This window comes from Sinohyriopsis cumingii, unplaced genomic scaffold (genome assembly GCF_028554795.1).
Source record: "Sinohyriopsis cumingii isolate HCF-2022 unplaced genomic scaffold, ASM2855479v2 utg000624l, whole genome shotgun sequence".
NCBI classification, from domain to species: Eukaryota; Metazoa; Mollusca; class Bivalvia; order Unionida; family Unionidae; genus Sinohyriopsis; species Sinohyriopsis cumingii.
In genome coordinates this window covers 817,148-844,786 of record NW_028315919.1, presented here as the reverse complement: position 1 = coordinate 844,786, position 27,639 = coordinate 817,148, and the positions used below count along the sequence as shown (strand labels likewise).

Sequence of the window (27,639 nt, the reverse complement as noted above, 5' to 3'; positions counted from 1 at the left end):
AACAGATCCAGATCTTCTGGAGTATTATGTGACAGCAGATCTGGGTCTGTGCAGTTTGCAGTTGGAATCATCTTATAAGCAAGTATATATCATAGTAGTATTTTGGAAGCACAAAAGTTGAATACTTTCACTTGCCCTTTTTTAATAAAATGATTTTGCAAGCTATTTTACACATCACCTCATAAAGCTGTGGACAAGCTGAAATATCTGACTTTTGATTCCTACAGAACAGTCTTTGTATTTTATACTATTGAATAATGTTAAGCTTTCTTTCCTTTAACTGACCAAGAACCATGATTATTCTAACCATCATTTTGAAAAACAGTACAGTGGGACACTGCTCTGATGAGCAAAACATAAATGCAAACCTACCAACTCTTACGATTTTGCCGTAAGCCTTAAGAAAATTACCTTTAAAATACGGACTTACAGCATACTAGCAAAAACTACTGAAAAATGATCGTTGCAGAAAAATTGATAATTGGTTCATCTATGTTTTATTTTGATCTGGGTTTCATCTTAGACTATGCGAAATTAGTCAGGGAACCAGACTAACTTTACTGAAGCATCCCAGATGCTTTAAAATGCACCTATTTGTTCATGCAAAGTGTCTGTGTGATCAAACTGTTGAATATTGAATTTTTTAAAATGGCGTCCAGAAAGCATTGCATGTTAAAGACAAAATGGAAAATAAGCTTCAAAAAAATGTGTTAATAATCAATTCAGAAGAATAAAAAGGAGTATTCAGATTCTTGTAAATAAGAGCTGGAAAGGACACAATTATGTTTATTGGACATTACGTGCTAATTTGAGTATGTCTCCTGGTGGCAGATTAGATTGCCATCGTGATGTGAAATGAAAAAGATTTTCCAATAATTATGTTAAGTTGAGAGATAGCAACAAGCCTTTGAGCTGCATAGGGCTTGGAACTAGAATTTGTTCAACTGTACTAGTGGTAAATAAAGTTTATGCGTACTTTACAAACTTTTTAGTTGCATTTGATGTTTATCGTCGATGCGTCAAACTTTAAATTGTTTTTAAGCTTTACAATAGCTGTTATTAATATTTTATTACACCTTACTGAAAACTGGTCAATCTTATGGGGAAAAAATCAACTGCCTTACTGAGACAGACTCATCAGGGTTGGCAGGTCTGTAAATGGTTCAAAATCATAATCATTATATGGCAGTTTATCATATTCATAAATTTATTTAATTGATAGGCAGTTCTCAGTATGTGTATACAAAATGCATCAGTAAAATTTACTTTTCTGATCAATAGTAAATGCACTAATATTTGTCAAGTAAAGGGAGGTAATCAGGTTCTCTAACCTGAGTAGAGTGAGTGCAGTTGGTGACCACAGTTTAGAGAACTTGAGGTTGTGTTGAGTCAGCCATATTAGGTACATGAGTTTTAAGTTTGGTGCTTGTTTCATTTCAATATAGGACAGAAGTATCCTGATTTTCTTCCCAGGGCTATACAAATCTATCTTATCCTAGGGTTAGATAAGTTCTTTGTGATGTCATTCACATGACATTTTCTATGCCAAGTTTATAGCATGAAAATTGTAAACAGCCTTCTGTGTTTTCATCTTTTTTGCAAAAAGAATGGTATGCATGCTTGGCAACAAATGATTCTTCTCAAGCTGTAAGGGCAAGATAAGGAATTCTAAATAACCATGTGATAAAAGGAATTATATCAGGGGATACAGGATAATTTCTCACAGACATAAATCTTTTCCCTAAAGCTAGAATTTTTCTACTCACATTATATGGTAAGATTTTATTTTTTCTGTACCTTGATGAGAAATAGTAACCTGTTTTAAAAAAAATGTAATGGTTTTAACAGCTTTCCTTTGTATCAACTGATTTAACTTTGACACAGCCTTCTGCATATGCTTTGCCTTTGTTTGGAAAAATACAAGCCGCACTATACAAAAGTAAAGGATTATTATATATTCAGGATACATTTTAATCTTATTAAGGTATATAATCAGTCTTTAATATAATGTGCTATTAATCTGACTTATTCTTTCAGCTGTTGCTATGCTACAATAACATAATTTTTAACCAGTATATCTCCATTAAAATCAAGTTCATTTTACAAAAGGTTAGGTTTATGAGACATTTTGAATAGACATAGCTTGAGGCTTAATCCATATTAAGCAGACAGTACTGTAATGTTGCATTTTGCATTTAAATGTTTTGTTCCATTTTAATTTAGGGTATACTTTGTCTGCTTGCTTATAAGTCGAGTCCAACAGCAAGCTGCACAGATCCAGATCTGCCACTGCATAATGCACCAGTAGATCTGGGTCATTGCAATTGGTTAGGAGTAATCAGTTGAATAGACAACATCGATTCTGATCTGCTTTGATTTTGCAGTTATAATGTCAACATATATCAGTACTAATGATTATATTGATAGTAATGTCATGATTTTTCTCAAATTTGTTTCTTCATTTTCATCTGATTCTTTGGAAATTGTACATAAACTTTTCCTTTTGATCATAATAAGGAAGTTGATTAGATTCTTTCTTGAATCCATTTTCAGTTTGAATACCAGATCAACCACTGCAAATCAAGAAATATTCACCGATCTGCTAGATGAGGAGGAAGATGAGGTCATTGTTCTCCACCAATCAACAGAACTGGTTCATATCTGTCATACAAAGGATTCAGTATTTAATGTGACAGGCCTGCCTGTTGGTCTGTGTGTATCATGTGACTTAGTTACCATTACGACTTTTGATGTTGACACTCTAACCTCAAGAGTCTTCATCAAGAAAGAGATTGACCTGTGTAAAAAGAAACTTGGTGATGTGACCCCATTCAGATGTTTCACCTTTCCAGTCAGAGAAGGCAGGAAAGCAGATTTAGTTGCATCCAAAGAATGTCAGGTTTTCCTTGTAACATCAGATTTGACACAGGTCACGAAAACATTGAGTACTGACACAATTAAAATTAGTGACAAACTGTTTCATGCCATATTTGGTGCAGATGTATGCCTACTGAAATCCCCAGTTCTGCTGATGTGTCACCCTGGTGGTTCAGTATACCATGCACCACTAAAATGCGCCACAAAAACCACTCTTTGTATGCCAAGCATGGGATGGGAAATCTTTTGTGAGACAAGTAGTCCTGTCATATCTGTGGCTCAGTGTAAACTAAATGTTTCTGAGGCAGACAGAGTGGGTGCTGGAGATATGGATAATATCTGTCAGTCAGACACTTTGCTTATTTGCACGCAGAATGGCACACTTTATGTCATACATAATGAAACCTCAGTGAAGGGGAAAGGCTCAACGGGCACTCAGTTTGTCATTCTGTACCTAAAGAACTGTGTCACTGATTTTTGTACATATCAGAATTTAATTTACTTTTTGACTGAACATAATGTGTTTCAGGAAGCTCTACTATTGGAGAAGGGTGTTAGTAAAGACAAAAGTAGCACCATATGTCTGTCACAGTCCAGGAACTTGAATATTGCTGGAGTTAGGGCAGTTGGCATAGTTTCGCAGCATTTGGAGATTGGCGGTAAGGTTTTCAGCATCACATGTTGACCTGTATAAAATAGTTTACTTTTTTATTATGGTAACCAAGCTACCAGCAATGTCTTCATTAAAGCTTTTTATTAATGTTTTCATTATTCAGATAAGATAATCTGTGAGTCAGACAAGATCAGTATAGAGATTAAAATTGGTTAAGAGCAACTACTTTGTAGAAGTTCATATCAAGTGTTACTTCAGTTGAAAAGGTAAGAGTTCACACTGTATATATTTCAATATTGCATAAGGTCTTATTCATTTATACATAAGCACCCATATCAAGGTCCTGACAATCTTCTGACCCTTGCAGGCCTTTTCTCCAAAAAAAGTTAATATGTCCACCAGACATTTGTGAAATTTAATATAAATACATTAATAAGGGGTGATACTGCTTGTTATAAATGAGAAATACAGATAAATCCAAATAATAGAAATACTGAAAACTGTTATTTTTTTGTTCTGAATTTTATGTTGCTTCAGTGTAATTATTCTTCTTCTCTGCTTCACTTGTTTTCTGTCAAAATGTCAGAGCAACAATGTTATATGCCACTCTTATGTTTTTCCAGGCCAGACTTTCATTGTCAAAAAGTACACTTGCAGCCTCAACAATACATACCTCCTAATTGACAGATATATTTTGTACAGTCTGGTGTTAATGTTAAAATTCCTCTGCTAATTTCATTTTCAACATATTCATAATTTTGCCTGTAAACACTAATATGGGTGGAAAAGATTAATTCCTTCTGGAAAAGGTGCCAGATATTTACTGTGAAGGTTATAAGAATAAAATCATTATTTCTCCTTCGAATATGTTCCCCAATCACATTACATTAGGAATATTTGCCTACTACCTCATGAATCCAGCCCTACAAGAGATGAAAATCGTTTTATCCTGTGGGTTTTTTTTTTATAGACAAGGGGAAGTAACTCTTGCCCATTACCTCCACTTGATACCAGCTGGTGTCACCAGTTTTTAGCTTCGCTGTCATGCAATGAACACGCAGTGCTTTAACCTCTTATAATTTAGCCTTTTTCTATTTACTTAGAGGTCTGCTCAAGCATTTTGGATTTATTCTGTTGATTTATATCCTGCAGGTTATATATATTATTTTTACCAATTCAGCCAAAATTTGAGTGATTTTGACCATAATATTTTTTCTACACTCAGGTTTTGATAATCTAGTGGTTAGTTTATATTAAGCCCATTAGGGCCTTAAATAATGTTACGACACCTTTAATATCTGTCCATTAAGACACTGTCTTCTAGCGTTTAGTAATTTAAGCCATTACTATTTCTGCATTTATTTGTTCTCATTTTTTATCATGTCATTTCAGGGCCATTACTAAGTGCATTAAGGAGAAACGCAAGAGATTTAAAGCCAGAGAGGACAACCATGACCCCTGCATTACATGTAAAAAAAAATGCATGTCTCAATCAATGTGCTAAAAAATGCAGTGTTTGGTCAGAAAACACATGGACTGTGGTGCTTAAAAAAGCAGCATGATGTACCCCAGTACCAGTTCCAAGCCAGTTCCAGGAGGCAGCAATCTATTAGGAGGCTTTCATACAGAGGCAGGAAGAAATAGACTTTCTCCGCCTTCAAACCTCCCAACCACAAACATTGACATAATTACCATACTGTCTGTAGACAGCCTACCAGTGGTCAGCCATCTCCTGGAAGGGCAGGTGTTCCAGGTCATTTTGGATGGGCTTCGGGTTTCGTTTTGTCAACCCCTCCCATCTCTTCTTCCCCAATCTTCACAGATGTTCTGGCAGATTGGGAGAGGGATTCCTTACTTGAACAGGAGATTCAGTTGCTTCTCTCCAAGCAGGCAGTGGAGATTGTGCGAAAACCACAATCATGGGGGTCTTAGTCAAGGCTGTTCCTGATTTGAAAAACAAATGGCAAACTCAGACCTATAATAGATTTGAGTCTCCTCAGTTGATTTATCCTTCCTCCAAAGTTCAAGATGGAGACAGCAATGTCAATCCACCTCTCTGTCTGAGAGGGTGAGTATGCCATTAGTCTCGACCTGACTAACCCTAACTTTCACATCCCCATTCACCCTGTTTAATGCAAATATCAGCTTTGCTTACCGAGACACAGTCTATCAATTTACAGTTCTTATTGGTCTCAACCTCAGCCACTAGGCTTTCACTCAGATGATGGATTGCTTCATCTCTGTTCCGATCGACGTCCTCAACAGTGACAGCGGTGTTCCTGGATGACATCCTTCAGAAACACATGGTAAGTTCGACCCTTCTTCAAGGCAGGAACGATTTTCATTTTCTTCTGGCTCATCTAGGTTTTCTAGCAAACTGGGAAAAGTCAGATCTTCATCCATTGCAGAGCTTTATCCATATGAGTATGGAGTTTTTCACCATCCGGAATCTTGTGCGGCTCCTTTGTGTCCACATCAACAAAATAATAGAACTGGTCATGTCTGCTTCCAACAAACCTTGTATTTCAGTGAGGGAGTTCTTGTGTCTCCTCAGCTCATTCAGTGCGGACCTGATCCCACTAGGACACCTTTTATGCACCCCTTACAGATGTCACTGCTGGCTCAGTGGCACCCCTACTCAGATCCCCTCGATCAACCCATCCAGATCACGCGAGAGATTCGATCCTCCTTGCTTCTGTGGTGCAGTCTAGGTTGGTTGTCTAAGGGAATCCCATTGGAGAGGTCCCAAGCAGAAATAACGCAGAGTTCGGGCACCCACCTGATGCTGAACTTCACTACTGATGGCTGCACTTGGGAACCAGAGGAGTGGCCTCAACATATCAACATCCTAGAAATGAAGGCTGTCATCAAGGCCTTTCACTTCTGGGAAGATCAGCTCTCAGGCAAAACACTCTTCATCATGTCTGAAAATTGGTCAGTGATGACTTACCCCCTCAAACAGGGGACCACTAAATCACTTGACCTTTGTGTCCTGGTGTGGCTGTTTCTACGCTGGTATGACAATCTCAATATCAATGTTCAAGTCAGACATATTACTGGCAGGCTCAATGTCCTGGCCAATGCCATATCCAGGAGAGGCCAGGTCCTTCATATGGAATGTTCTCTCAACCCAGCAATCCTGTTCCAGACCCAGAAGCCTGGGCCATGGATGCACTGTCAATCAGTTGGAGGGGTTTTGAGGCTTTGCCTACCCTCCAACAATACCAAAAATAATATAGACGTTATGGTGTCAGGGTTGCAAGATGAGTCTGATCACCCCTCTCAGGTGTGACAAGTACTGGGTCACCAATCTACTCAATCTAGCAATAGATCTACACAGGAAGATCCTTGTCAATCAGAATCTCTTCATGCAACCACGGTCGAAGTCGTTCCATCCCTGCCTGGACCATCTTCTACACGCTTGGCTCTTATCAGGCCAGCCCAGCAAGTCAAACAATTCAAACCTTCCATTGTGGAGAGAACCTCAAGAGCATGAAGGCCCTCCTCTCTGAAGACTTATGAGGGGAAATGGCATGTGTTTAGGGACTGGTGCCAAACCCATCAAATCAACCCTTTGTGTGCCTCAGTCCCTCAACTGGCTGACTTGTTTCTCTGGCTCTTTGAGGAGAAATAGTTGGCTCCAAATCATTATCAAATGCTATCGATCCATGATCTCTGACTCTTTCTGTCTTCACAGCAGATATGACTTTGGATATAATAAAGATCTCTCAGATCTGTTATCTAATCTCCAGTGACCAAAATCCACAACATTATTTCCAAAATGGAATTTGTCCTGGGTTCTAACTTGGCTCAACTCAAGCAAGTTTGAACCTCTCACTCGTTCATCACTAAAGTTTCTATCATACAAGACATGTTTATTGATAGCTTTAGCCTCCGCATGCGGGGTCAGTGAGCTACATGTCCTTTTAGTTGATCGGTTTTAGTCCTGCTTACACAACCAGGTGTCATTGCCAAGAATCGGTTGCTGTCAGTAGGTAATCAACAATTCCGATCAAAGCTGGTAGACCGGATATCACCCCTCAAGCCCTTGCTTCTTGGCTGAAGTGGGTTATATGCTCAGCGTACTCTGAGATCTCTCAAGATCAGAGTTGCCTCATGAGGATTACAGCTCATGAGATTAGAGCCATTTCTGCAAGCCTCACTTTTGAATCCAATGTTTCAACCTGAGACATTATAGAAGCTGTTGGCTGGCATGCAGTCAACCTTCTCAAGCTTTTACCTCAGAGATTTAGCATCACAGAGACAATTGTTGGATCTGTTAGGACCAGTGGCAGCAGCACAGATGGCCACCAGACCCAACTAGACCTATCAACACACCCCATTAGCTTTGCTGGATTTGCCAGTGAAAATTTTGGTAGGTGAGAAGATCTCAATTTCATCTTCTCAGCCATATATATGAGTCTCAGATCAGGGGATCTTGGGCTGTGTTGCTTGGGTCATTAGGAGAACAGGTTATCTTTCCTGTGGGGAATCCAGCCACTCCAGAAGGATGCCTGAGGTAGAGGCTTAAAACTGGCAACACCTGGGGGTATCGAGGGGAGGTATGCCCTTTGTCTATCTAAAAATAGACAGGATAAGACCATTTCTTTCTTTTCTTTTCTAGGGATGGATTCACAAGTTGCTAAGTTAATAATCTTAACATAATGTGATTGGTTAAGTTTTCTCGGAGAAACATAATTTACTAAAGCATTTGCTATCCATGAATATTAGATGGTAGACACTTTGTCCTGAAAGTCCTTGAGTGCATTTTCAGCTGGAAGTCATGGTTCTTGTGAGAAATATAATATCTGCATGTATTCTGCTGTGTTATAATTGGTAAGATCAAGTTAGGAAGTGCTTGTTATGTACCTTGGTGTACAAAAATCTAATTTAATAATCAAACAAAGCCTGGCATCTCTCCTATTGTGTGATGATCTCCATCCAGTGGAGTATGTCACCAGTGCAGGATGTACTTTGATGCTGGTTGATGGCATATCTGGCTGCTTACGTTGATGTTGGGGATGGTGATTGAGTCAAAACCAGGACTGCTGTATTGTACTAGTAGACTGACCAGGTTGCATTAGGCCTGTTCATGTATAGCACTAGTCTGATAAATCGCCCCATCCCCCAAATCTTTGTCGATACTGATGGATGATATTTTATTTGTTTCTTAAAATGTTCAATTTTCCTGCATGCAGATCTTTCTGGAACACACCTGCCTACAGTTTAGACACTTACTGGTATTTGGTAATAACCATGTCTAGCACGAAATTCCAAAGAGCCACAAGACAGAGGTTCATGATATTCCATGAGGTTTTAAAAGTCAGCAAATACAGGATTTTATCCAGAAATATTATGTACATGTTGTTAAAAGAACCCTTCAGCCGATGGTAGCTCAACAGCCATGAGAAATACCTGTAAGTGTATAAAAATGTACACCAATGTGTGCAGATAAACGTTTCTGCAGATTTTAGCATGTTTTAACAAATAGGCAATATCAGGCCCTAAACTGCCAGTCAGTATCATTACAGATATGGGGCTGATATATATCTGCCTAGTTAATTGCCAAATTTATAGTTTAATTGGCTTTTTATCTGGTCAGGTTTTGAAACAATTGTTAGAGGATAATAATAATAATAATAATAATAATAATAATAATAATAATAAAGGTTAGTTTTGTTGATAGTCATTTTCTTTGGTTTTACTGCAGTTAAAAGCTATGTGTTGTTACAGTTTGATATATTTTTGGTTCTCTTTTTCAGCAAATGGTAACAGCTTATATTCATAAATTCTCAACAGTTAAGCTGTTAGTGAAAGGTGGTCTTTTAGGCAGAAAAACTAGGGGGGAAGTAGGAAACCACTGTTTGTGTTGATGGAACTGAAATTCAACTCAGAACAGTATAGGTGCAAAAATAGAACCCTATAGTATGCTTTGAACTTTCACACTGTCAAGGAAACAAGTTTGTGCTTTGGACATTTATATATGGTTATGAATTTATGTTTTTGGATGGAAAAATGGGTTTTTACAAGAAAAGTTTTATCGAATTTGATGTTTTTATCTTTGGTAACATATTCAAGTGTTGAAACTGAATATTAATCCCACTGTAAATGGTAGTTGTTGGGAACTGCCTGCATTATGTACCAAAGTGGATTATAATGAGAACTCATCTAAGTTGAATGAATGCATTATGTACTAAAATGCCATATAGTAAGTGCTATAATAAATTAGATTAATACATCATGTAGCAAATGATGTTATAATGAGAATGGTCGAAAATCTGATCAGTGTGGTATCATGAGGATGATTAAGAATTCAATTATTTTGGGGGTGAGGCAGGAATAAACAGAATGCCAGTCAAACTTACAGTAATAATTTTATTCTCTGCTAAGTTGCATATTCTCATACTCAATGAAAATTAATAATAGCTGCATAGGAACATTGGTTACAGCTTGTAAACTTTGGATTTTTCCAACTTGACTGAATTTATTTCATCTGTTTGACAGCTTGACTGATGTTTTGAGTATTGTCAGGTTACTGGTGGGTTTTATGGGGTTTAATGCTTTTTTAGCACATGATAGGATTTAATTGATGGTCAGTATATTTGGTAAAGGAAGAATCTGTTAAGGTCCCATGAATAAGGCACATCTAAAGCAAAAATTGTGAACCATAATGGGAATATATTGCATAATAATTTGTGTTCCAGTGAAGCATTAAAATGTATAGCAGTACTCTATCTCTCTCTCTCACACACACACACACACACACACCATGGCAGCTAGATATTGGTAAAAGTTAATGTACAAATATTAAAGTGTGATTTAAGAAGCTGTGACAAAAATGAAAATGTTGATATATATAACTATTACATGTAGCAGGAAATGTTTCATGTTTTGGTTCCTGATTTGGTAGGGCCATGGTATTATCCTTCTATCATTAACTGGTTTCATCAAAAACATTATGCTTAAAGGTAATTTCTTTCTTTAAGAAAAGCCTTCTGAATTTCAAACCGAAAGCAATAGTTTATTCACTCTTAAGTTTTTACAAATTATTTTTTAATTGACAAGAAGCAGACCTACTTCCAAAACAGCATGTAAGACCTAATTAACAGACCTTTCCAAGAAAGTTAGATGGTGAAGTGTTACTTGAGCAGATCCCCAGTCTTGGAGGACAATTATAAAATCTTAATTCAGGCTTTGGCTTCACATATTTTGTTCTTTAGGTACCATGTGCTGACACACCATGGAGTAAAGGACTGACATAATGTCTGTTGTATAGTGTTTTGTTCCCTTTCCATAAAATTGTGAATCAAACACTTAGTTTAGCTCTTACATTTTCAGTGCACTCGTTGCTTTGTCAAACCCTAGATGGGAGAGTTACTGCATTCAGTGTAGAGAATTTGAAGGCAGAGTCAGCTGCAGTATTCCGTTCTGGAAGTAACAGAATTAAGGAGCTTCTCCAATGCATCAAATCCCTGGACTCCAAACATGGCCATCTTGACACCTGCTTCTCTGAACAGAACTACTGGCTTCAGCAATTGAATATGGCTGCCACATTGCTGATGTTGCAAGAAAGTCATGACTGTAACAGAAGTCACTTGACTTGGATGGATGGAGGAAAGGATCAGTTTACCTGTAATATCACAGCCAGGCTTCTAGAAGGGAATGGTTCTAGTCTTGTATATCTTGACTGTGAAATAACCAATGAATCACCACAAGAGTTGTCACATGATTGGAGTATCACAATGACAACAACCTCAACCAATGAGAATTCAGGATTAGGATTTGGATCCAGATGTTTGAGGTTATCGGAAGGGTTCAAATCAAAGGAGACACTCACCATATCTGTTTCTCTTCCATCTTCGTGTATATTACTGGGGACAACTGTTAAAGTGTATCTGTCTCTTCATTTAAGTGAAAATTTTGATGCATCATTAAGAACTAACAGTTTGGACAGATCATGTCTGGTTTTACCAGTTTGCATTCAGACAGTGGATGTGCTACATTTCCTTCTTCCAGATAACAAGAATTCCCAATACAAGACAGTAAATTTGAGTGCAGATAAAGATAGACATTGTATGCTCAGTGTGATATCTAAGGGCAGACCTGCTGTGAATCTCTTGATGGAGGGCGTGAATGAAGAAACCTGTGCAGCTGCTCTTAATACTGTTTGTATTCCTGTCTACTTTACAATCAGTCAGCAAGTTCTCAGATCACAGCCTTTCTCCCAGATTTACGGACAAGGTTCAAGTTTTTTTAAAAATCTCTGTTTGTTTTAAAATTGGTTTTTAACTAATATAACAAAAAATGTTCTTTGTCACTCATAACTATTTAAAGTGAATGTCACACCACCATAATCCACCTAGATTATAAGTTTGGGCCACCATAATCCACCTAGATTATAATTTGGGTAACTTTGGTGTATTGACTAATCAGAATGATGTAGACAGTTTGGGGAAAAATACTTATTTGCCTAATATTGTAATCATGTAATATGTATGTAATACCTTATTTATTGACTTTATCTACCAATCTCTTCAATTGATTCACTCTGATCCTTGGAGATACAGGCTATTTGCTTACATGATCAAATAAATTAACCAACCTCATCAATGTTAGGAAATTCTCCAACTGCTTGAAAAGAAAACTCACCGAAAAATGAAAACTTTTGTCTTTTCCATCTTAAATAGTTTCTACATATATATATATATATATATATATATATATATATGGATGGATGGAAAAAAACAGAAGTTTTCATCATTCTAACTGAACTTTATTCAAGAAGTTATTTCATAATGTTTTTGTCATTAGATAAGTATTCTCCACAGAAAAAAATTTACTGTTATAAAATTTTCTTTAAGATATATTTTGGTAAAGTTCATCTTCATTTAGTCTTTCTCAGTTTCTGACTCTGTTATTTTACATATTTTCTAAAAACTGTTTTTTATGCATTATGTACAAAAATTGAAAAATCTTTTTATTGTTACCACAGAGTGGTCTTTGAGGTGGAGAGGGTCAGAATTACAAGAACAAAGTTACAACCTAAGTCTTTTGGATACCATGATACCATATGTGATTCATAAGCCCAAACCTAATCCAGGTTTCCGTTACATTATGCATCTGTGAATGTGTAACTCCTTTGGATAGTATGCAGAGTCAATCATACATTTATTCCTCATGGCATAACAGTTCGCATTCCTAGCTGGGTTGAATTTTGCAAGCAAGGTTAAGGGTCATGCTTAATAGTAGTGTAGTCTGGGGGAGGATGACTCAAACCTATGACTTTTCATGCCACTAGATCAAGTATTTTGAGGAAAAGAAAGGTTCATACCAATAAAGAAAGGTCTGTTGCCAATCTTGTATGGCAGTTTCTTGAATTTAACTTTTAGAACCTTACAAGTGTGAAGAAAGAGCTTAATAAGGTAGAGCTTAAAAATATACCGTATATACTCACTCAAAAGTCGTCCAGTTGTGATATTATTTATTGTTTTAACTATTTCTAACAGTAAACTGCATAGATCCGGATCTGCTGGTGAATTATTTGAAAGCAGTTCTGGGTTTGTGCAGTTTGTATTTGGACTTGCGTATATATGCTGTTTTAAACTCAAGTTTATAGTCTTCCTTTACACTAGAAAGGTTTTTAATTAAATTCTTAGCATTGAAATTGTGGTTGATATGCATTTTGTAACTTGCCAGTCTTCACATTACCTTATCCCATTTAGAAGGTAATTTCATAATTTTAATTGCACTTTAGGTTATCGATATGTCAAGTGGGGAATTTGAAAATTGGTTAGATGAAATGTTAACATGATAGTTTCAAAATGGAGGTAAATTATTAAATCATCTCAACATCAGATGTACTCAGAATAGCTTTAACTGCCATTTCAACATTTTTGGTAAATCATTAGCAGTTGATCTAACAAACAGCAGTTTTTTTTTTATCGCATGGTTATCATGTTTCATTGCAGTTACATGTTAATTGGACAAATGTAAATCATAAATAAAAGTGGATACTTTGTGACCTGATTTGGCAGTTGCTGTCTGCAATCTAGATTCCATTCTTGAGTTTTGCATTTTTGTTTTGTGCACAGGTTTCAAAATTTAAAGAAAAGGTGTTTCCCAGATTTATCCCATGGCAATCCTTGTTATATGTACATCGTCTTGATGGAAGTAGAAAGAACATAACATTTCTCAATTTTGATATCTGGATGATGGGTTTTGATTTGAGTTCATGGGTACATTGCTAGGCCTGCCTTCTGCATTCCAGGTGCATTTTCCCAGCACATAGAATTGGTCATTTTCATCAGATTTATGTTGCAGACACAGATGGTTTTCCTTTTAGTAATAAAAAGTAAATATGAAAGTAGATCAAAGACATGTAAAGATGTGCTGACTTTTTCTGTAGTGTGATATCTCTAGAGAAAACACTTGTGCCTTTCCAACTTTCATCAGTTTTCCAAACCTCTGGAGGGGAATCTTTTGTTTCAGATTTTGTCTCAAGATAGATTGAATGCAAAAGTTCATATTGTTAAGCAGATTATTTCTGGTGATGAGTTTTCTGAAACATCAAAGGTTAATGTCAACTAGGCAAATGTTACCTTGTGGAGATCATTTAATTTTGTACTGTTTACATAACCACAGGTGTAGATGCAGTTTTGAGGTATCTTCTTTACAACTGCAAAAACCAGTCTTTAGAAGTGACAGACGGATGTTGCAACCTGCTGACATTCCATGGCCAAAAAGTCTCCCTTAGAGCCATGTTACCAGATGACAGCAAAGGGGAGACAACTCTTGCTGAAGTAAGGATAGTAGCAGACCTAGCCACAGCAGCAGCAGTTGCCCAAGCCATCCAGCGAAGAATTCTGGTAAGACAGTAATTACTACAGTGGACCATGTAGGCAACTGTCTACTGAACACTGTCATTATGTGAATAACAGGATAATCACATGTAGCAGAGACAAGTGACTGAATCCTAAAATTAGATCACTGTTCTCTTGTTATGTAAAATGGTGAAGCATATTTCACTGGACTGAGATTCAAACCAGGAACTTCTATAACACTCACTTAATGCTCTATCCTTTAAAAACCCTTAGAATCGATGCTCCCAGGTTGGCCCACTACATTAATGATCTATGGCCTTCCCCTAAGTAAGGGATGAATCCAAAGCTTCAAAATGTTGTGCCCATCAAAAGTCATAATCAAAAAAAACAGAAGAGAAACATGACATGAAAACTGATATGAAATCTGTCAAAGTGGCCTGTTGACCATTCAAAAGATTATTGAATGAGCCATTTTCTTGATGGTATGCAATACATTCATGGTTTGGATGGAATTACTCCATGGTACCAAACTACCAGGAAGCATGTACAGCTTCATACCATTTTCAGATGAGGTCCTCATAATATTCATTGCAATGGTGTAAGGGCCAGGTTCCTCATTTGCATGCTAGCACAATAAGGGCTATTCCATTTAAATGTGCTTCAAGAACAGGAAAACATACTTTCATTTTTGTTTTAAAGGTGTGGGGTCGGAACCTATATCTTTTTTTGTATAATTTTATTATTTTTCTAATGGTGGTACCACTTCAAAAAGTTGCATTCCCCTGTCTCTATGTAGATTTAAATGGAATAGCCCTTAGGATAACATAGTTTTAAAAATTCTTTCAAAAAATCTGTTCAGATTTGCATATACAATAATTTTTCCCAAATGATAGCCATTTTGTTTTCAAGAGATGAATGGGTACAGCATAAGAGATGGATCCTGCAGATCTTTATGGAGTTTTGGATTCTAATTTAAGGAAAAACCATTATCACCCAATCACAAAATGCCCTTTTACAAATAATATTTTGAGGACAAAATCATAGAATCATATAATTTACATCAGTTAAGTTTAATCTGAATATTTCTAATTTATTTTGGATTAGAAATAAGAAGTTAAGGAAATTGCCAGTAATTGTAATTTTGTTTTAAACCTGAGGCTGCAAAAAAACATCCACCTCCCACTTTATTGAAATAACACCATGGGTCATATGAATTCAGCAATATTATAAACACTTCTAAACTGTTTCTTGATTCATGCCTTATGAATATGTTTTTTAATCATTACTTGTGTGAAACTTTGCTTATCTCATCCCATAGCTTTGTATCCACTGTGATGTGTTAATTAAGTGTGCTCTCATGAAATTATCTCCCAATATGAAATTTGATTGGGCACAGAAACTTATAAACAGCAGTGCCCTGTTATATTACTGACCCCTGCTGAGTCAGTTAAAACAGAATAAAATTTAAGGTCATTTATCAAACATGTATTTGAACCATTTGAAATATTTTTTATTTCTGATATGTTCATAATTAATTTGTGGTCTTTTCATTGCTGCACCATATACAAACTAACTTGTTAAAATTCTGTCTACCCCCTCCCCCCCACCCCCGTGGTTGTTAAATCGCTGGCCAGTTTGCAGTGTTACTACCACTATGGCCAATATGTTCTTTCTTAAACAACAAATCAAGCATTAAACTCTAAAGTGTTGTTATCACAAAAAATTAAAGTACTAGTACAGTAGAACAATGATAGTTCCAACATCCAAGATGGGTATAGTCAATAGTTTCAGTTAATAAGAGTTCATGTAATTGTGAACATACAGCTTTGCCTTGAAATCAGTTTGATGAATTTCAGACAGTTGAGACAGTGAGATTCAGCTGTAGGTAGCTTGATATGGTTGCATTGTGCTGTTTCACTTTTTTCCATTTGCTTCATTTCCAGCTGAATTCTCTTAATTCTATGTCATTTAAGGTGACAATCACCAAAATATTGAAAAATTCACTGCAATTTGCAAATGTTACTACTTAAAGGATGAGACAGTCTGTCTATAACGTTTTACCTGTCATATACAGTGCAGTCTTTTACCTATAAACCATTGCAGTTTTTAAAAATATTCAGAAGAATGATCCTCGTAACTGGCCGTATTACAGATCTAAAAGTAATATGATTTTGTAATGTTCAGTATCATCTTGATATGTCAATCATGGAAGTGTGACATTGCAGTCTTTGGAGTCTTTGAGTATGCCCTTCCATCCATCTATCCAGTGGAGTCTTTGAGTATGCTCTTCCATCCATCTATCCAGTGGAGTCTTTGAGTATGCCCTTCCATCCATCTATCCAGTGGAGTCTTTGAGTATGCCCTTCCATCCATCTATCCAGTGGAGTCTTTGAGTATGCCCTTCCATCCATCTATCCAGTGGAGTCTTTGAGTATGCCCTTCCATCCATCTATCCAATGGAGTCTTTGAGTATGCCATTCCATCCATCTATCCAGTCACTAGGTTAACCATAATGTTAATGATGGTTACTTAAGTGAAAGGTAAGGCCTGATAAAAGTGTGGTCATTTATAAAATGAAAGGCAGGCCTGATAAAAGTGTGGTCTTTTGTAAAATGAAAGGCAGGCCTGATAAAAGTGTGGTCTTTTATAAAATGAAAGGCAGGCCTGATAAAAGTGTGGTCTTTTATAAAATGAAAGGCAGTCCTGATAAAAGTGTGGTCTTTTATAAAATGAAAGGCAGGCCTGATAAAAGTGTGGTCTTTTGTAAAATGAAAGGCAGGCCTGATAAAAGTGTGGTCTTTTATAAAATGAAAGGCAGTCCTGATAAAAGTGTGGTCTTTTATAAAATGAAAGGCAGGCCTGATAAAAGTGTGGTCTTTTGTAAAATGAAAGGCAGGCCTGATAAAAGTGTGGTCTTTTGTAAAATGAAAAGTGATACGTATAGCTCTTACTAGTCCAAGTTAATTATATTCAAGCCATCTGTAATACTAACTCATGGGCTTGGCATAAACTGGCCTTTTGGAGCAAGTAACCTTTATACAGGTAAATATACTGTTAAGATGGATTTTACCTGCCTTGTACATACATAGAGGTATGCAGAGTTTAGTAGTAGGTTTAACTGTATGCATACATAGAGTATTAAGATGCACTGAAATATATTTTGTTCTTCAGAACTTGGGAGAGAACAGTGAACAACCGGTGCAAGAACAAGCACTCAGACAAGTTTCGAAAAGTTTAGATGTAAGAGTTTTCTCAATCACTTTTAGCTTAAATGCAGGAAAACTTAGCTTATTAACTTAGGTTGTAGTAATATATAGGGATTGGCATTAGCAAATGTACACTTTTTGCATTCAAGTCAGTATATCATATTATATTGTCTCTGCACTCTCAGAGTTGATTTGTTTATATAACCACAGATTAGTATTACATACCCATGCAAAAAGTAAGTCACTGCAACATACTTTTTAGGTTTCAGTAACCATGCACACTTTTTATGATTGTGTTAGTTTTTGGGACATTATTGCAGGTACAGTCATGAAACTGAAACCTCGACTTGCATCAATTTTGCATTAATACAATTTCGTATGATTTTTTTAAAAATTTAATTTTTATTGAAGACTAAAAAATATTGAAATTATTTGACGAAAACAAAACAAAAACAGGATTAGTAAATTGCTGAAATAATTGGTATTAAGTTTTATTAAATTATATATTTTTCAGTGAATTTAAATACTGTCCAGCCAAATATTTTGTGTTATGTAATTCTGAGTTGCATGACCACTCCTGGGAATGCCACTATTGTCACTGACCTACTTTTTTGATCTAGTGACATCAGGTGAAACAGTTAATTAATATATTGATGTATCAGTATTTTTCTATATCACTATTACATCAATACAATAGGTGAAGAATCAATGTAAAACAATACCTACCCTATACAAGTTACTTTAATTTTCAACTGTCATGAATAATTATTAACTGTTTGCATTTATATTATTTACATTGAGAATTCATATGAGACAGACATAGCAGGCACATGCATTTTTTGATGTTAGTAACAAAGAAAAACTATTGGCAACACCCAATTGCCTTCTACAAATTACCAAATACAAGATGACTAACTCACATGGGTTGAAATTTGCCTACCCCACTCATCAATTCCATGCAGATTATTTTATCCTCTCAGTATGCTCAGTCACTGATAACATAATCAGTGTCAAGATTTATTCCCTATGTATGGTTGAAGTACTTTTCTGATCATTAATAACCACTTTTACATGAAGTTTCACTGTTGCTTCACATCTTGTCTGCTTGTATTGAATAAGAGGGCTACACTTCCAGTGTTCACACAGTGAAATATGTTACATCCAGTTCTGATTGATGGTTATTGTTTGTTCTTGTCCAGAATAAAATAATAACCACCAATCAGAAAGAACTGTAGAAACTATTGGCATCCAGACTCAATAGAAATAGATAGAAAGCAACAGAGAAGCTTTGCGCAAAATGGCTATTAAATGATCTAAGTGCTTAAATCATACATAAGGGAACAAGTTTGGAATGTCTTCATTTACACCAATATGTGTAGTCAATGACTGAATGTGCCTATAGGTTAAAATTAAAACTAGCACAGAATCAGGAAGGGCCAAACTGCCAGACTTATAATCAACATGTTAATTTGTGATGTGGAGTAGGTGTTTTTTCATAATTTCTTTTATCACTCGCAGAAACAAATGTGTCTGCAGCAGTTGTTTTGCATCTGCAGGATAAACTACATGAAGGATTTGGTTGTTAGTCATCTCTGCTCAACTACTTGGACTTTTTATAGATAAGATTTCACTTGCATGAAGAAATTGCACTACTTCTTATTTTGAAATTAAGTGAAGACATGAAATTGGTAATAAGCTGTTTTAAAAGCATTCATGGAGTGCAAAACAAAGGGCATGGTGACCAAGATGAGCTATGAACCTGTTCAATTTGGAGCAGCCTGATATGGCCTAAAAGACTGAATAAAAATCACTGACAACTAAAAGGGAGTCTGTTTGGAAGTATCTTTTTGTCTTGTCAAGGATGAGAATTGCATATGAACAGATGATATGTCTGTAATCTGCATTGTAGAAATAATACCAATATGTCAACATGTGTAAAATGACACCACCCTACTACTGAAATTGTTGTTATTGTAGGGTTTAATGCCATTTTTCAGCACAAGATAGGCTATACATGGTGTCCAGTATAAATGGTGGAGGAAGAAAACCCCGGAAAGAACCACCGACATATGAGAAGCTACTGGCAAGCTTTCTCACATGCCCACATATGCTGAACCTGAGATTCCAACCCACGCAGACAGAGGTGAGATGGCAGTGATCGATAATAGTGAGCACTTTAGAGCACTCGGCACCCCCAACTACTGAGAGACCTTCTAAAGATGAAAAGACAAAGTTGATATGTATATCGATAATATATCATAGGCTGTGTATTTTAAATCTTATCGATATGCAGTAGAGATGAATTGTTTCAACCCTACTAGTGACCATGTACACTCTTTGGTCAAATTGTAAAGCAGTTTTTTCAGCTTACGGATGATGTATGTGTGTCTTTCCATACATCTCTCTGGTATCAACACTAAAGCCAGGGTTTTCATTTTGGACATTTTCTCAGATACTATTACTTGCACTGTCACATAGGTTTCTATTTGCATGTGTAATGTGGACTACTACACCTTTCAGTCAAAATTAGGGTGCTATGGCCAATATTCATGGTCCATTGATTTGTGTTAACCCATGTGATCAGCTCATTTATCCAGGTAATATTGCCTATGGAGACTCATAACTTGATATGTAATTGTAATGATGAGTATTAGTCATTCTTTGAAACCATGTCACTATGACTAGTATTTCATGGTTCAGTGAATTGTGCATAATGCTGTCGTTGCAGTAAGTTATATTCTCTAGGTTATGGTTTATGTTTAGCTCAGTTTCTCTGATATGAGATTGCAGAATCACATAACTTTGGATAAAGATGCATAATAAGTGCTACACTTATCAATCATAACTAGGTCACTGTGACCATTATTTCCAGTGACCTGCATTAACCTTTGTCTTTAGTTATTTCTGGAATATTCTTGACTAAAGTCTTATATATTTGGTTGTAGGTGCTTCATGAGATTTACTGCACTGTTAATCAAAGCTTAGTCACTCAGAACTAAATTTCATGCTTCAGTGACCTACATTAACCTTTGTGTTCAATTAAGTTTCTTAGAGACTATTACAGTGGGGTGAGGTAAATACATAAACTACATCATGAGAAGTACTATACCATTTAGACGAAACAAAGCTTTTCAGTCAGACCATACTGCCATTGTCAATTTTCTATTTTTCTACTACCACATCAAAAGTAGGTTGCTTGAACCTACTTTAAACACTCCAGTGCTGAGTTTCTCTGACACTTGTTTGTACAGTTATGAGCTGCTAATTTTATGGTAATGAAATTTGAATTGTACATGCCTCCTGAGGAGTATTACATGACTATGCCAAAGTTGGTTATTGTGACCTATTTTTCATATCCAGGTGATCGTGTACACATTTCACATTTAGGCTTGTTTATGGAACACTGTTGCTTCATGGATATATATCAGTTCATAGTATATCCTGAGAAGTTGTATACCACCACACTAAACATAGGTAACTTTAAGCTACTTTTAACACTCCAGTGCTGAGTTCTTCTGATACTTGTTTGCACAGTTATAATACCTGATTCAGCATTTTAAGATAGAAAGAAATAGATGGGTACCCTCAAAATGCCCACCCCACTTAACCCACTGTTCATCCCTCTGTGTCTATTAGTAAACCCTGCTGGTTTCTTGAACTGCTGAATTCAAGTAGTTTTAAACACCATCTCATTTTCCACATACCTTGTTATTTTATTTCGTTGCTTTAATTGTTTTTTAAAATTCATTAAGTTGGTTAATTGATTCCAGATCACATTCTACTCATATGAAACACCACATGGCAGGTGTATATACTTGCCAGAACTTAATTTAAGGTCAGAGGGCATTACTGCAAGCATTCTGGTTTGGAGATATCTACCTCATAAAGTTCACTAATCCCAGAGATGGCTTCAGTTCTTTCTATCCTGTTAAATTATTAAATATCAAGCCTAACTATTCCAGGCATGAGCCAATTTTTAAATAAAGAAACCAAATGCAACTATAAGCTTTACTCTTTTTCAACAATAGTTTGTGGTATTTACATCTATAGTACAACCATGCCTACAGAAAAATATTTTTTTTCTCAGCATTTAAACCAGGGATGAAAAGTTGCAAAGCACAACCATTTAGCAATCCCTGCTTTGGCAATCAGCAGCTCTTGCAGAAAGTTTTTTATTTATTTTCTTTACAAAATTGTTGCTGCCACTGTTTGTCACTACCTGACATATTATCTGATATATGAGCCAATGATAAGCCTCGTTTTAATGTAATGTGTAATGATCAGCCAATAATCAGCCTCATTTTAATGTAATGAGTAATGATCAGCCTCATTTTAATATAATGAGTAATGATCAGCCTTGTTTTAATGAGTAATGATCAGCCTCATTTTAATGTAATGAGTAATGATCAGTCAATGATCAGCCTCATTTTAATGTAATGAGTAATGATCAGCCAATAATCAGCCTCATTTTAATGTAATGAGTAATGATCAGCCAATGATCAGCCTCATTTTAATGAGTAATGATCAGCCAATGATCAGCCTCATTTTAATGTAATGAGTAATGATCAGCCAATGATCAGCCTCATTTTAATATAATGAGTAATGATCAGCCAATGATCAGCCTCATTTTAATGTAATGAGTAATGATCAGCCAGTGATCAACCTCATTTTAATGTAATGAGTAATGATCAGCCAGTGATCAGCCTCATTTTAATGCAATGAGTAATGATCAGCCTCGTTTTAATGTAATGAGTAATGATCAGCCTCATTTTAATGTAATGAGTAATGATCAGCCAGTGATAAGCCTCGTTTTAATATAATGTGAATGCCTGTTAAGACATAATATCATTTGATGATAATATATACAAAAAGTAATCAGTCCACCATATGTAATAAGCAATCAGTCCACCATGCACAATAAGTAATCAGTCCACCATATACAATAAGTAATCAGTCCACCATGCACAATAAGTAATCAGTCCACCATATACAATAAGTAATCAGTCCACCATGCACAATAAGTAATTAGTTCACCATACACAATTAGTAATTAGTCCACCATGTACAATAAGTAATTAGTTACACCATACACAATAAGTAATTAGTCCACCATACACAATGATAATTGTCAGTTTTCTCCTTTTTATCATGAGTCTGTCTTCATTGTTACTTTAGAGTCATTTTTTTTATTTTCCTTCTAAGTTCTGCTTCTTTATTTACAATCTGAGAAGAAAATAGTATAAGTTTTCATTGTAAAATCATGACATCATGCCTCAAGAATGGCCCCATCTCACAAAAAGTACCCTTTTGAGGAGAAGTGCCCTTTTCACCAGCCCCACCCCATTAGAAAATCCTGGATGGAATACAACATATGTGTACATGTATCCTTAGAAGTACTACACTATAATATCAAAAGTAGGTCACAGTGACCTATTTTTTACACTTCATAAGCTGTGTATAATTCCACATGCCTCAGAAATTTTTAATTCCAGTTTTGATTAATATCTTAAATTTTCTTGGATTTGATCTTTTTTTTATCCTAGTACATACACAAGCTGCAGTTGCTACAGTAACCATTCCACATGAATATTTTCATACTAATGACACTCATACCAAAGTAAACTAGAGTAAGGTAGAAATGACATGTCTCCAGTCACCTGCTTATATGACTCCTGATCAAAGTACCCTAGGGTCCAGCACTATCAATTTTTATACTACTTACGATAGTACCCTATGGTGCAACACTCAATTTATATACCAGTATTACTTGTGTTACACTGTTTCCATAGTAGTATAAAACATACTGAATGTAGAACATTTTAAGTAGCATAAGGCAGATTTATGCAATTTGCTTGACGTGTATCAAATGACTACATTGGATAGAGGCCATTTTCTGCCCTGTTTTTATGGAGAAATGATATTATTTATGGGGCAACAAACAGATAAATAATACATTAGCTACCTTATATTGACCCATATTTCATTGCTTTTTTCTTGTTTGGAGTCTCATAACTTGCATAAAAATGACACGGTTTTACAATTTTGTTTTCTTGCAGGAATTTGTGAAAGAGTTACAAAAGGAAGAGAATGAGAAATTGTCAAGTTCCAAGACCATGGAATTTATTGGGAAGACATACGAGAGACTAAGGAACCTTAAGATTTTTCACTAGAAATCCATCTTCATGTTAGTTATCAAACTAAATCCTTGCTGGTAATTTATCAGCCCTGAAACACAAATACCAGTCTTGTATTCTCAAAACATTTTGAACACAAGATTTTGTGCTCCAGATGAAAGTCCCAAAACAGGGACATTCTTGGGCTTGAATTTCAATAACGTTGTAATGATGGAACTTTTAGGATGATCAGAAGTCCCTCTTCCAGTCTGCAGAATTTCACTGCTCCGTAGTATTTTCTGATTATGAGTTTTGAATTTGAGCTCGATTCTTGTATTTTGCACTCAAAGTTTCATTAGTATGTTGCTTGACTTTGCAATTAAGTATTGATCATGAAGGCTTGAATCATATGAGAAAAAAATTAAGAGAATGTACACAGGTTCATGCACAAACTTGAGGTAATTTAGACTTGTAAATGGAAAATAATCACTAAATTGAACATTTTATGTTTATTGAAGTGAAGTTTCCCTTATTGCGAAGAAAATATATGCTAGGTTGAAGATTCCATAGCGTGGTAATGGCAACAGTTTGGGATCAGGATTTGAAATTGGTGACGGTACAGTTGCTATGTCATACAGTACTTGTCTCTGAAGCAGATGTTTTATTTCAACATCATTATTAGCACAATAAATGGTTATAATGTACAATTTTGTTTTGTTAAAATTTTATTGTGTGCCAAAAAAGGAATCCTAATATGTACTTGTTGAAGTGCATGTGTCTTAGTAGTCCAAGTTTCCTATGGCCTTTCTAACCCATTGATGAATATTTAGACAGTAATGTTAGTTTGGAAGGTCAAAATGCATTCGCTATTAAAAACAAAAACATGGAGTTTGCCAAAACCACCATGTGATAAAGGCGCACACGGTCATTGCAAAGTAAGTGAAGTCATAGAGACTTTTGTTCCTTAAAACTGCATTTTGTTTTTTATTCTTGTGAAAGAGTTACATTTTTATGAAATGATTGCATCACTGTGCAAAGACATTTTTGTGCAAATAATATTACATTCTTGAGAAGGTTTACATCAACAAATAAAGCCAATTTTTTCTAAAGTAATGTATGGTCTTCATGATCATTACATATTTTTCATGTAACTCAGTACTGACATGTCTGCTATACCTGCATGTTAGCTATATGGGTAATCATCATGTAAATTTTCTCTCTACATTAGTTATATGGGTAATCATCATGTAAATTTTCTCTCTATGTTAGCTATATTGGTAATCATCATGTAAATTTTCTCTCTACATTAGTTATATGGGTAATTATCATGTAAATTTTCTCTCTACATTAGTTTTATGGGTAATTATCATGTAAACTTTCTCTCTACATTAGCTATATGGGTAATCTTCATATAAACTTTCTCTCTGCCTAGTTATATGGGTAATCATCATGTAAACTTTCTCTCTATGTTAGATTTATGGGTAATCATCATGTGAACTTTCTACCTTAGTTATATGGGTAATCATCATGTGAACTTTCTCTCTACGTTAGCTATATGAGTAATCATCATGTAAACTTTCTCTCTACACTAGCTATATGGGTAATCATCATGTAAACTCTCTACATTAATTATATGGGTAATCACTGTGTAAACTTTCTACCCTAGTTATATGGGTAATCATCATGTAAACTTTCTCACTACATTAGCTATATGGGTAATCACTGTGTAAACTTTATCTCAATGTTAGCTATATGGGTAATCATCATGTAAACTTTTTCTCTATGTTAGCTATATGGGTAATTACTGTGTGATCCTTCTCTCTACATTAGTTATATGGATAATCATCATGTGAACTTTCTCTCTACATTAATTACATGGGTAATCATCATGTAAACTTTCTCTCTACATTAGTTATATGGGAATAATCATGTGAACTTTCTACATTGGTTATATGGGTAATAATCATGTGAACTTTCTCTCTACATTAATTATATGGGTAATCATCATGTAAACTTTCTACATTGGTTATATGGGTAATAATCATGCGAGCTTTCTCTCTACATTGGTTATATGGGTAATAATCATGTGAACTTTCTCTCTACATTAGTTATATGGGTAATCTTCATGTAAACTTTCTCTCTACATTGGTTATATGGGTAATAATCATGTGAACTTTCTCTACATTATATGGGTAATCATCATGTAAACTTTCTACATTGGTTATATGGGTAATAATCATGTGAACTTTCTCTCTACATTGGTTATATGGGTAATAATCATGTGAACTTTGTCTCTACATTAGTTATATGGGTAATCATCATGTAAACTTTCTCTCTACATTGGTTATATGGGTAGTAATCATGTGAACTTTCTCTCTACATTAATTATATGGGTAATCATCATGTAAACTTTCTCTCTATGTTAGCTATATGGGTAATCACCATGTAAACTTTTGCTCATGATGGTTCATGCTGCCAAAGGCCATGGTACTCATTGATTTGTTATAGATCCAGCTTTCAGATAGTTTATTCAGGCATCATGGTTCGGAATGGAAAATGCCCAGACAGATTGTCAGCACCATTCACAAGGGACACTAACCACATTCAGAGACTCCATATACAGTTCAGGGCACTTCCCTTTTGTTTCAATGCAAGTCTGAGGTGTTTACATGTACTATAGACAGAATTGTGTTGCTCTTCACAGCCACCTCCATATAAGTGATTTCCATCTTCCTGGCTAACATTCTGCAAAATCACCAGGTGCATTTTAATTCCTGATCAAGATGTACTCCAAATTTATGTCTGCTCCTTCATTGCCAATAAGATTGAATCCATTTTAGTACATATCAGAATTATAGCCCCCATTGGATATATAGTTCATAATGCATGTAAACAGGGACTTTTTCCCCCCGAGAACCTTCCTTGGTAGTATCTTGATTCATCTCAAGAACCACATCTCAGCCTAAGAACTTCATCACTTATTGGGTCTTAATGCGACAGGTGACATTGTTATCCTGCATCGCCTGTTTATGTCACTATTTCAAATTATCCTGTTGTCCCAGTGGTGATGGAACTTTACTGACAGGAACAAACAAATCTATTGTCCGATTGTTTTAGTGGTTACCATGCAGTAAATGGGAAAACCCCAATTGACTTAGTGCAGGTGTTCCCTTGCAGGTCCATCTCAGATACATTGCATCATTACAAAAGAAAGGATATAGGACAAAGGAAAGACCACTTTGACCTTCTAGTTTACTTTCATCTGCCACAATGACCACTCAAGTGGCCTAGTGATTTGAGTTTCCACCTCCAATGCAGGCGGTTGAGGGTTCAAACCCTGGCAGAGTCATACCAAAGACTTATAAAAATGGTACTGACAGTGGCCTCACTTGGTGCACAGCATTAAGAAGTTAGTGTTAGGACTAGTCAGCCTGGTGTCAGGATAATGTGACTAAGTGAGACATCATGCTACATGTCTGCCTCATGATGCCCCAGTGCTAGACATTACTATAAACTGCCAAACTTAAGACATTATAGCGATATGACTGAAACATTGTTAAAGCTACATTAAAAATCCAGATCACAAACACACACAGTAATCTGTCAAACCAAAGGGTTTGGCTTTATTCATGAATGGGGTATGACATGGTTAAATAATGGCATCATCTGAACTGTTATCTAGTGCATCATGGATCTGCAAGATAGTGGTCTTACTATGAAGGTATTAGGATTGGGTATGTATTGCAGAAGAAATGTGCTACTGCAAAAATTGTTTTCTTTTTCTAAATTAAAATTGGGCAAATTTTAAATACCTATTAAAATAATTATTTTCTTTACAATTAGACCTGAAAAATATTTTACATGTACTAACCGTAACTAATGTATTTTATAAATAACGATGGATAGTTAAGATGGAAGGCTGGCAAGAATGAAAATTGAGAGCAAGGTTGATAAATACTTGTCACTTAATTAATTACCAAAGAATAATTGAAAAAAATTATAACTATTAG

At 35.7% G+C, this 27,639-nt stretch overlaps 1 protein-coding gene across 1 annotated transcript in view; it reads left to right on the top strand.

Annotated features, from left to right (window-relative positions):
• The window catches only part of LOC149773577 (uncharacterized), a 31,350-nt gene extending 7,014 nt beyond the window's left edge, over positions 1–24,336 (top strand). The window contains exons 3-7 of the mRNA XM_089946291.1: positions 2,554–3,536; positions 10,829–11,731; positions 14,132–14,355; positions 17,482–17,550; positions 23,573–24,336. Of these exons, the coding sequence (XP_089802417.1) occupies positions 2,554–3,536; positions 10,829–11,731; positions 14,132–14,355; positions 17,482–17,550; positions 23,573–23,686 (2,293 nt within the window). The 3' untranslated portion in view covers positions 23,687–24,336. The remainder of the gene's footprint in view (positions 1–2,553; positions 3,537–10,828; positions 11,732–14,131; positions 14,356–17,481; positions 17,551–23,572) is intronic.
• The last annotated feature ends 3,303 nt before the right edge of the window (positions 24,337–27,639 follow it).